The 12,402-nt window shown below is 41.9% G+C and overlaps 1 protein-coding gene across 2 annotated transcripts in view; it reads left to right on the forward strand.

Annotated features, from left to right (window-relative positions):
- The first annotated feature begins 236 nt into the window (after positions 1-236).
- Positions 237-12,402, forward strand: part of USP13 (ubiquitin specific peptidase 13) — a 94,459-nt gene continuing 82,293 nt past the window's right edge. For both annotated transcript variants that reach the window (XM_087933509.1, XM_087933510.1), the window contains exon 1: positions 237-650. In XM_087933509.1, coding sequence (XP_087789635.1) covers positions 360-650 — 291 coding nt within the window. In that variant the 5' untranslated portion in view covers positions 237-359. The remainder of the gene's footprint in view (positions 651-12,402) is intronic.

The raw sequence follows: 12,402 nt of genomic DNA on the forward strand, positions 1-12,402 counted from the left end.
GAGAGAGGGAAGAGAGACACAGGGGGGAGAGAGAAGGGGAGGGGGGAAAAAAAAAGAGAGGGAGCGAGAAAGGGGGAGCGAAAGGGGAAGAGATAGAAAGTAAGATAGAGAGGGAGGGAGGGAGCCAGAGAGCTCCTGAGCAGGTGCAGAGTATCGTTCTTCTGGGAGGGCGGCGACCGGACCGCCAAGCCAAGCCAAGCCAAGCCAAGCCAAGCCGCGGCTGCGGTCTCCGGGCTCTGGCCGCACGCCGGCAGGGCTTCCCGGGGCGGGTGGTGGTGGGGGCGCTTTGGGAGAAGCAGCTGCGCCGCCGCTGCTCTGCCTTCCATTGGATTAAAAATAGCGTCTCTCCGCCCCTCCGGATGGGCAGGCGGGAGGGCGGGCGGGCCTCGGCTGCGCGCTTCTGCCCCTGGCCGCCGCCGCCGCTGCTCTCTCTGCCCGGGCTCGTCGGTCGGTCCGTCCGTCCGTCCGTCCTTTGGCGCCTTCCTTTGGGGAAGATGGAGCGGGCCGCCTTGTTCGCGCAGGGGCGGGAAGCGCCGATGGCTGCCGGGGACGTGGGCGAGCTCTTGGTCCCCTACATGCCCACCATCCGGGTGCCCAAGACCGGCGACCGCGTCTACAAGACCGAGTGTGCCTTTTCCTACGACTCGCCCGTAAGTAGCGGCGCCTGCCCGGATAGTCCTTCCCCGCTCTCGGCGGGCTCCTCCGCGGATCCTGACTAAGTCTGCGCGCTCCGTCCCCGCCCCCCTCGCGTCCCTTTCACCCCGCTGCCTGCCCCGGCCTGGTTTCCTGCGCGGGGTCGCGCTCACCCTGTTGCGCGGCGAGGCTTTCGCCCCCTTCTCCACCCCCCGTCCTTTCGTCTCGGATTATATCTCCCCTCGTCCCCAGCGGAGTTCCCTCATTCCCCAGATCGATTCGTCTGAAGGGGAAAAGCTGGGCGGACCTGGAGTTATATCCCCCATCCCCTCATCTGTACACACACACACACACACCCTCACAATTTTCCAGGACTCCCCTAGAAGTGAAGTTGTCTTGAGAAGACAACATAGGTTTGTTGTAGCTGCTTTGCCTTGATGCCCAGCTTGGGGGCAGCGCCTAGCTAGTGAATGTAGAAAAAAAAAAGCTAAAGGGAGTTGGACTGGTTTATGGAGGACTTGGATGGGAGGCCACCAGGAGATGTCCAGGTGGGGAACGCCAGATTGGGAAGTTAAACACACACACACACAAAAGAAAGCAAGCAAGCAAGAAAGTAACGGCAAAGCAATTCCATTCCATAGGGACATATCTTTAGAATTGTGAGTCCACTTTGACTTGAGGCAAATATTTTGCCAGGGACCCCCAAAAGTTTTTGAGCTGGTTACAGGCCTCTAAATAGATTCCTTCCTCTATATGCAACTCGTCCCATTTCATTGGTAATATAGCCCAATTCTGCTGATCAACGCATCAGCTGCCCCATCTGCCTTTCCTTATTGGTAAGGGACTTCTGCCAGGAGTTTTTGGTTCTTGGGTTGCCAGCCAGATCTGAAAAAGTCATATATTTTTTTGCTTAGCTTGTGTGTTCCTCACAATTCAGTGATTTATTTATTTATATTTATTTATTTATTTATTTGTTTGTTTATTTATTTATTTTGTCAAGCGATTATAGGATTACAGGTGTAAGTATAGACATAGTTATGAGTACATGAAATGGATACATATAAGAAAAATAAAAAAGAAACAATAGGACAGGGACGGTAGGCACATTGGTGCACTTATGCATGCTCCCTTTGAATCAGATCTATCAAAGATATTTGTTCATGTAGCTACCTTTACTCAGTACCTTTAGTTTTGATCTCGGTGAGGTTTTTTTTTCTGAATTAACACCTTGCTAACCAACTAATTGGGTTAGCTGATGATTCAGCATGTGGTGCAAACCTAGGGAATGAGTTAACGAAGTAACAAAGTTAAGTGAGCTGTATGAAACACCCAGTCAATTTCTCAGTCTCATTAAGTTATCATCCTATCAGCCCTACTGCTTCTTCTCTGGCTAACAATGATTGTTTTATCTCGGCTTTCTTGATATCTTTCCAAGCTGCTAAGCTAGTTCCTTCTGGTCTCTCTTGATTTATCAACATCAGCTTCGGAGGTGGTATTCAGCTGGTTCTGACCAGTTCTGGAGAACCGGTAGTGGAAATTTTGAGTAGTTCAGAAAACTGGCAAATCCCACCTCTGACTGGCCCTGCCCCCATCTATTCTCTGCCTCCCGAGTCCCAGCTGATCGGCTGGGTCTTCTTTTGTTGCCCTGCACAAGAGAACGGAGCTGGAAAGCAGGTTAGTGGGGTGGGGAGGGAATGGGATTTTTCAGTAACCTTCCCCTGACATGCCCACCAAGCCATGCCCACAGAACTGGTAGTAAAATTTTTTGAATCCCACCACTGATCAGCTTAACCCTGTTAATTTACTTGCTGGTAGATCACTGGTAAATTTCTGATTAGGTTGTAATCAGACTTGCCTGGATGTTGCCTTCTTACTTATAAGAGATAGTTCTCAACTTACAGTCACTTAATGACTATTCAAAGTTATGGCAGACTTCCCCAGAGCTACTTATGACCCATTTTCAAAGTTACTATGGCCGCATGCACCCTCCCAGGTGGTCACGTGACTTAGCAAGCATCTCATGTTTACAGCTGTTTGCATCATTCTGCGGTCAAGTGACTATGATTTATGACGAGGTTGTAGAGTTTTTTTGTTTCTGGTGTTTACTTCTAGTTGTTAGCAAAAGTGCCCATCGGGGAAAATGGATTCACTTAACAACTGTGGTGTTTACTGAGTGGCCACTGCAAAAAATATAAAAAATAAATAAATCAAGTTTGATCATGTGATGTCTCAATTTACGACCACAATATCTTACCATCATAATTCCAGGCTCAATTACAGTTGTAAAGTGAGGACTCTTTGTGGTTCCACAGGTGAAATACAATGAGTTCTGTCTAATATTTAGCAAGGATGGGAGGTGGATGGTGGGTGGGAATAACTGGTTAAGTTACAGATGCATTTTTGCCTGCAATCTGTAGTGTAAATTTGAACTCATCGGGGTTGCAAACATATCTCGTACGATCTTGGTTCCAGATTGCCGGTCTGTTCTTTCTCGACTAAATCCATTTTGTTATTGCCCTGCTTTTGAGGTCTGTGCTATAGATTTGCTCTTTGAACCTACCTTTTCATTTTATCTGTAAGGAAATTTGTTTTGATTTTCCTAAACCTGAACAAAACATATAGTTTAATTATAAATGGAGTTTCAATATATGTTAGTTTTGCGTATTAAGAATCAATTGTGAGCCAAGAACAAAGAAAAAAAAAAGCTTTGATTGCAATTCCTTATTTCCACTCCAAGGCAGAAATAAAGCAGTATTTAATATTTTTTTGTGGATATTTGTGACTTCTAATTGCTTCTCTTCCAATTGGAAAAGTAAGCTCTACTTTGCTGCATTAATTTAGCCAGGCTCTCTTGAGTAACATAGCTTTCTCAGTTTATGCAGTATTAAATGTGTTTGGCTAGCTTAGTGTTTCTTAATCTTGCCAACTTTAAGTTAATATGAGGACTTCCACTCCTAGAATTCCTAGGCAGCCTTGAGTTGAAGTTCACACATCTTAAAATTGAACTGGCAAATAGTTCCACCTGTGGGCTGTTCCTTGCGATAACTAAACTTGCAACTCCTTGCTAGCTAGGAGGAGGAAAAGCAAGGTAATTAAACTTGCAGCCACTAATATTTAGGAGCTACTGAACATAACAGGGAAGATATATTTTATTTTAGGAGACATTGATGTGTGAAAGTGTGATGCTGTTCTAGGTTTAGCACATTGAGGTCACAAGTAGCCCAAGATCTTTCAAAGAAAGGCATATATTCTCCTTTGGATATTAGCTTGGACCATTCTTTACTTTTCCAGCTGTCACCCAAGCACTGCGAAGTAGATACATCCTCTTTCCTTTTTTTCACATTGTCTGTCCCAAGTATGATATTCTCATTTTAGCAATGGTCAGCTTCAGCTGAATAGAAGCGTGGGGGCTTGGCTGTCTAGTTTCTCCTTGATGATCTGGGAGTAATGAATTCAGAACGGATTTTTGTTTTCTTTTTCATTCTCTGGGGCTGACCTTCTGGCTGGCCTTCTGTGACTCAGCAGAGCATTCTTTGCAGCATTTAGTTTTATGTCAAATGGAGTGATTTGCAAGTCTAATTCTAATTCATAAACATACAGACGTGTGCGTAAGACCATCTGTCCATGCTACCACATTTTACTTGCATGCACTTTCTTGGCTGAGTGCATCCATGCACATGTTCATGCATACATTGTATTATAGTTTCCTGTTTAACAGTTGCTGAGTTGGTTGCGAATAAGGTTTTGAGTCCAAATGTTGGTTTTGATCTAGAAAGCCCTCTATGGCTTCATCCTAGGGCAATGTATTTATTTATCTATCAAATTTAATGGCTGCCCATCTTACCACAGGGTTAAACTCCAGGCGGCTTACAATATTAAAAAGATAAAACGATATAAGTAAAATGCTACAAAATATAAAACTACAAAATACAACAGCTAGAAGATGGGAGGAATAAGATCAGCCTGGGGATGGGTGGAGCAATCTAATATTAATCTATCAATCACCCCCAACGTGAAGCATGAAGCACCTTCTTAGACACCCTGTTAATTCATACATTAATTGCATAATAGTTCCTGTTGAACAGTTGCTGAATTGGTTACCAAGAGGGTTTTGAGTCCAAATCTTGGTTTTGATCTAGAACAGGAGTCTCCAACCTTGGCAACTTTAAACCTTTAAGCAAAGCTGCCCAGGGAATTCTGGGAATTGATGTCCTCCAGACTTAAAGTTGCCAAGGTTGGAGACCCCTGATCTAGAACATGGGTGTCAAGCTCACGGCATGTGACGTATCGCGATGTTTTTTTCCCCTTCGCAGAGTTGGAGTGGGCGTGGCCTGTGCTTGATGCATCCAGCCCGCGGGCCACCAGTTTGACACCCTTGATCTAGAAAGCCCTGAATGGCTTTATCCTAGGATCGTATTCCTTTGAAAAATCTAAGAGACATTAAGTTTTAGACGCTGTCTTCTACTGTGTTAGTCCAAATGCTTTGGTATCCCTTATCTCCAGAGACTCATCTTGGCACCTGGCCTGTGGGAATTTTGGAAGGGCTGTCAGGATGGTTTCATTTGAACAGGCTTTGGAGAAATGATTAGATCAAGTCCAGTTTTTATGCCAGCCAAGGAATGAGACTTGGGATGAAATGTGTGTTCCAAAGTTGGGACGTGAATTCCACTCTTACCATACTTGTATCTGATGTGGTAATGCAAGTACAAAAGGGAGAGAATTGTAGTATGATTGACATTTTGTCATTTTGTGCTTACATATAACTAGATTTTGTTTTAATATGCTGCCTGTAATTTTTATGTTTTCATATTGCTGTATTTATGGATCTGAGATTGTTGTATGTCACTGAATTTCTGCTGATTGATGTTTATTGGGATTAATTTATCCGAAGCATAAGCTGCCCAGAGTCATTTGGTTGAATTTGGAGATTGTAGAAAATCATATGGATGGATGGATGGATAGAATTAGAATTAGAATTCTTTTATTGGCCAAGTGTGATTGGACACACAAGGAATTTGTCTTGGTGCAAATGCTCTCAGTAAACATAAAAGAAAAGATACATTCGTCAAGAGTCAAGAATCATAAGGTACAGTTTGTAATAGTCATAGGCTACAGTAAGCAATCAAATCATGTTAGGAAACAGTCAATATAAATCATAAGGATCGAAGCAACAAAGTTACAGTCATACAGTCACAAGTGGGAGGGGATGGGTGAAAAGGAATGATGAGATTAATAGTAATAGTGGTGCAGACTTTGTAAATATTTGGACAATGTTGAGGGAATTATTTCTTTAGCATAGTGATGGCATTCGGGAAAAAACTGTTTTTGTGTCTAGTTGTTCTGGTGTGCAGTGCTCCATAGTGTCATTTTGAGGGAAGGAGTTGAAACAGTTTATGTCTGGGATGTGATAGATAGATAGATAGATAGATAGATAGATAGATAGATGATAGATAGATAGATAGATAGATAGATAGATAGATAGATAGATAGATAGATAGACAGACAGACAGACAGACAGACAGACACCCTGTTTCTCCAACAATATGGCCTCCCCCAATAGGAAGTCCCAGCATGTTTTATCGGCATGAAATGAAATTAAGCCCCTCCCCCCAAATTAAGGCCTATATTAAAACATGCGAAATGGGGGGGAATGGTGGGGGGGCTTGCCGTTAGGAAGTACTTTTGTTGCAAACCTGGATATGGTGCTGCCTGCGTTGACCCCAATATGAAGTGCCCCACCAATGCCAAGGTCAACATCCAAGCCATCGCCGCCCACCCACCCACCCACCCAAAGATGAAAGGGGGGGGGAATTAAGTCACCCCCAAAAAGACAGCCTAGCCATTTTTTCAGGGCTCAAAAAAAAAAAAAAAGACCTGGCCTTATTATATGAGAAACACGGTAGATGGATGGATGGATGGATGGATGGATGGATGGATGGATGGATGGATGGATGGATGGATGGATAGATAGATAGATAGATGATATTGTGAGAGTCTTGAAAAGTACACATAGAAATAGACAAAATTTTCCTTTTCTAGTTGCTTGAGCTCAAAATAACATGGTTACCCCAAAGTTTCCACTGATTTTACCTCTTCATCCAGCTCTCTTCTCTTAAGTAGGAGAAAGTCTGTGACAACTAATCCTTTTATTAAAAAGTTTTTTCTTCAGGAAAGGTTTGTAGATTCCTACAAGGTCACCTTTATTCAAATTTGGAATGATTTTTGTAAAACCTCTTCTCAAGTTCCATCTTTTAGTAGCTCTTTCAGAGTATAAGGAAGCAGCGGGACAGCTCCTTAAATCAATGGACATTATTGATACATGTGCAGTTATGTTGGAGAAAATAGAGGCACTCAAGAGGCTGCTTCCTGAAGTTAGAGGGGAAAAAAATGAGAATGTCAGTTTTCAGCAACATATGGTCAGTGTGATTGTGGGACATTGCAAATGGCTGGTTGTTGTTTTTTTTTATAGAAGTTTTTATTGTTTTTTAACATACAAACAAACAGACAAAACATAAAAACATCAGCTCCCCCATATTTATATACAAACAGTGAGTCGGTTGGTTCATCAGTTTTGTGCGTTCACTTCATAGTTACAATTACAATTACCTTATATAATAACTCTTATTGTCAATATAAACTTATAAATCATCATATCATTATTAAAAAAAAAGAAGTTTGACTACACTTTTATTCGATCATGCCTTTGTGAGATAACTATATTTTAAGTGATTTATTCTAAAACAAATCATATAATCGTGCCAGTTCTATCCTAAAAGAAAAAAGAAAAAAAGGAAAAAGAAAATCATTATATAAGTATAATATCCAATACCAAGAATGAGAAAAGAAAAATAAATTCAATATTATTCCTTATTATCTAGCATTTCAAATATTCTATTTTTGTATTTCATCATTCAGCCATTGATAGAAAAGATCCCAAATTATATAAAATTGTTTATCTTCTTGCTCTCTGATTTCAAAAGTCAATCTACTCATCTCAGCACATTCCAATATTTTCTTTATAACTTCTTCCTGTAATGGAATTTTCTCATTTTTCCAATTCTTTGCAAATACAATCCTAGCCGCAGTCAATACATTTACAATCAAATATTTCAACTCTTTACTATAAGCATCTGGTAAGATTCCCAATAAAAAAAACTCCGGTTTCAAATCTATGTGCTTCTTTGTCATTTTTTCCAGCCACGTGTGGATTTTAGTCCAATATTTTCTAGCATCCTCACAAGTCCACCACATATGGTAGTATGAACCAGGTTTCTGATGACATTTCCAGCAGCAAATGGCCGGTTGTTGAGTGCCTGAAATATCACATGACTGTTGGGGAGGGGAGACAACCATCAAAATTGTGGTTATTAAGTAATTCAAACAGTTGTTAAGCAATTCTAGCTTTCCCATTGACTTTGCGTGTCAGAAGCTGGCTAGGAAAGTTGCAAGCAGCAGTCATGTGACCCCTGGATATTGAAGCCATCATAAATACTTGCCAGTTAGCAAGCATCCAAATGTTGACCATGGGGATGCAGAGATGATTATAAGAGTGACAACCGATTGTAAGCCATTTTTTTTCAGCACCCTTGTGCTGACAAAATGAATGGTTGTAAGTTGTGGATCACCTGTATTTAGAATTTGAAGAGGAGTTTCACATGTTTTAGTGGGCTGTAATAAAACCTAGACAGCTAGCGTATCAGGTGTCAGGCTTGGAAACCATATTATACTTGTAAGCTTTGAGGCTGCCACGTTTAGTGCCTGGAATTTGGGAGTTCATAGGGAGTAGAAGACTAGACACAACAACATTCTTTCTCAGAAGTTAAGGACATACGGCCCTGCACCTGGAAAAGAGCGTCTGGAGGAATGTCTCCAGTTGGGACAAAGATTTGATTGGGCCATGTGATGGACTGATGGGTGCAGGGGATGGATCTTTGATTTTTCTTCTGGGAAGGGAAAACCCGGAACTCCCAGATTCGGCGTTTCCCAGATGTGCCAATATGACAACTCTGATAAAAAGGAACTTTGTGCGATGACCCAGGATGAGATACAAAATAAACACAGTCACAAAAACAGGTGAAGCCCCTTTTATTCCCTTCACTTTGCTTCAAAGCTTCAAATATCCTTGACTGGAGACAAAAAACTCCCCCTCAAGCAGTTACAAAAAGGAGGAAATGCCATTTAAACTAAAAATGCCTATAAATTATAAAGAGTAAAAACAATACAAGCCACACTGAAGCAATTAAGGGAACCAGGCAAGATAAGGTCTTGAAGATGTCCACAGATATCAGAACACACACTGGGAAGGACACCAAACTCAAGAGGCGAATGACAGACTAGAGATATTTCCACGCTTTGTTTCCAGCACTGGTCCATCCACATGTCTTTCCTTTAACCAGTTCTCACAGCTGCAGCTGATGGAGAGGATCAAGGCCCTTTCCTCCCCCGTAGACCATGCCATTCACATCTCTCCCTTATCCTCTCCTCCCTGTGTGCCTAGGATGGAGAGGGGATGGGCCTGGGTCCTCCTCTGACTGCCCAGCCGCCTCTGCCCTTCCCCAGCCTCCTCCAAAACCTCCGGAGCCACCCTTCCACTTCCTGTCTGCTGTTCCTCCTCTCTCTCAGAGTCAGTCTCCACCAGGGGCATGCCATTGCCTTTAGGAGCCAAGACAACATAAAAATCTTATGGCACCTAAAATCAATACATTTATTAAGACATAAACTTTTCTGTCCTGGCTAAGTTAACGTTCTCGTCTTCCTTTATATTTAAAGAAAGAAAATTCATGTTTGAAGTGTTAAATTTTCTTCTACTTCCAGAGTTCCTTTTCTCCGTGCCCTCTTTGAAAGAAAATTATTGCAAATATTTGTAAGCTGTTTTTAAATTATAAACCCGTTTGGAAGCACTGGCAAAAAGGCAACATTTTAGATGAGTAAGTCACTAAATATATACAGGTAGTCCTCAACTTACAGCCGTTCATTTAGTGACCGTTCAAAGTTACAACAGCACTGAAAAAAGTAACCTACGACCATTTTTCACATTTACGACACATTTGCAGCATCCCCAAGATTATGTGAGCAAAATTTGGATGCATGGCAACTGGCTCATATTTATGACGGTTGCAGATCATATGATCCTTTTGCCATTGCTCCAGAAAACCTCCACTCCAACCAATAACTCTGAGACAGGCATCTTCTCAAAAGTTCCTTCTATTTGGATAGTAAAGTGGCACAACTGTGGAATCCCAAACCTGAAAATTCCGGGCTTCCTTGCAATAAGTAAAAACTACCAATCCTGCACCCATCATCACATCACACGCCCCAATCGCCCCCGTTGACTTAGAAAAATAATGTTATTAGGTCTAACTACACACACTTCAAGAAATTCCCCATCCTTCCATTTTCCCAGGCTGAAAATGTGGCAGTGTGGGAGCATCTGGTCTCAATATGGCTTCCAAAGCTGACACCCTTTCTGTGACTTTCTGACAATCAAAGTCAACGGGGAAGCCAGATTTACTTTAAAAACCATGTTACTAATTGAACAACTTCAGTGGTTCACTTAACAAGTGTGGCAAGAAAGATTGTAAAATGGGGCAAAGCTTACTTAAAAATGCCTCATTTAGTGGCAGAAATTTGGGGCTCAATGATGATCATAAGTTGACCATAAAATATGTGGGTTTTTTTTTTTAAAATCCAGAGGAATCTGACAAATATGAAGGCAGAAATGGGGGAAATGTTGGGGAATACTTTTCTTCCTTTCAACACTTTGCTTTACTCCTCTTATTAAGAATATATATTTCAAGGAGTCTCTGCTTTTAGTAGTTGGATCATCTCTTTTTAAGATTGTTTGTCCATGAAAAGTTCTGTACGCATTCAAAGGCAACTCAGCTGCCTGGCGTTTATCATCTGGCTGGAAGATACTGGTAGGTTATATTTATAACCCCCACACTTCAAATCTCAAGTGTCACCCAGCAGGTCTCTCTGAATAGGCAGTTGGGCTGATTAGGAAGGCCAAAAATATTACCAAACAATGTTATAGATTTAAATGCTTAAGGTCGACTGGCTGAAGGACATCCTCCTGTACCGAAAGCTTACGTAGCTAAAACTTCGCTTTCTTCTGCTTCATTCCAAGATACTTAAAATCTGTGATGATTGAGGGCTATATTGTTACCTAAGCAGAAAACGGGCATTAGGATGTACTTGTTTTGCAACGACTCCTAAACTGGGAGTCTCTGTATGGAGAGGTGCATTGTATTTTTAACTATTTAATTAACCTGAATCAAAATAATGCCTTGTTGAGGTTTGCTTCATTTGTTGCAGTTGAACTGTGCTTATCTTTTCTGCAAACAAATGTCAACGGCAAGCTCAAATTACACCACCTACTAACCCATGGTTAGCTGAATACAGTAACAGTTTACTTTAACAGATTTAACAGATAATCAGAGTTGAAAGGGACCTTGTAGGTTATCTAGTCCAACCCCCCACCCAAGCGGGAGACCCTACACCATTTCTGACAAATGGCAGTCCAATCTCTTCTTGAAAGTCTCAAGTGATGACGCTCTCACAACTTCCAAAGGCAACTGCTGTTCCATTGGTTGATTGTTCTCACTGTTAGAAAGTTTCTCCTTATTTCCAGGTTGAATCTCTCCTTGATTAGTTTCCATCCATTTATTCCTTGTCTGGCCTTCGGGTGCTTTAGAAAATAGCTCTGTGGCAGCCCCTCAAATATTGGAAGACTGCTATCCTGTCTCCCCTGGTCCTTCTCTTCACTAGACTAGCCATGCCATACTGAATCAATCTAACTTTGTGCGCTGCACTGAACCATCAACTAATCACGCTGCCTTGGTTTGAGAACAGAACAACCCACAGACTGCAGTATATTTTAGCCAGTACTACTCTATAGGTTTTGACTTTGGGATGGAAACTTTCCTATACATCCTCAATTCTAGGAGGAGCTCAGCTGCTGTCCAAACTCAATCCTAGGCTTCAGTTTTGGGCTCAATTGCGGCCGTAGGTCAAGGAGTACCTGTCGTGTCCCTAATTGCACCCTTCTTTAACTGTGTTCCTACTGTGACACTGAACACCCATCAATGTGGAATACTATAAACAAGCGGAGAAATGGATCATCTTCTTCTAGATAAAACTTTAGTTGTCCTAAAAGAGCAGATGGACAGCATGGGGAGGAGGCCCAGGTGACCGTAATGGCAAAGAGTGCCTATTTTTGGCTTGGAATAGCTGTATTTTTGACAGCTGTCTAAAATGGGACAGCTGTAGCCATTCTTGGATCTGAGAAAATGCCTGCAGTGATCTAAATGCTTCAATATCCTTGCATGTTAGATGACTGTAAAGCACTCTACATGGGGCTACAAAAATGTTGGGCTCTATTGTGGTTGTAAATCAAAGATTACCTGTAGCTCCTTGGATATAGGCTTTCTAACGTGCTGTTCCCCAGTATGGGAACCTTGATAGAGACATCACTGTGAATAGCTCGGGTTTTTTTTAAAAAAGTATTTATGACACACACACCTCCTCACAGAGCTTTGGGATTCTCTTGCCATGTTTTCAGCTTTTGAGTGGCTTGAAAGTACTGTTGTTCAGACTTTGCTGTTTTCCTTTATAAAGAAAGAGCTGAACAAGCTTCTTGGATGAGAAGCAAAACATCTTTGAATCAAAAACCAGAAAGTCCAGTTGCCTCTTGAAAAAAGCATCTTTGGGTTTCCTTTATAAATTGTTCTGAAGTCTGTGGTTGTCTCACGTCTTACAAATACTCAAGTC

This window comes from Pseudonaja textilis, chromosome 4 (genome assembly GCF_049901715.1).
Source record: "Pseudonaja textilis isolate UNSWEBS1 chromosome 4, rPseTex1.2, whole genome shotgun sequence".
Taxonomy (NCBI): Eukaryota; Metazoa; Chordata; class Lepidosauria; order Squamata; family Elapidae; genus Pseudonaja; species Pseudonaja textilis.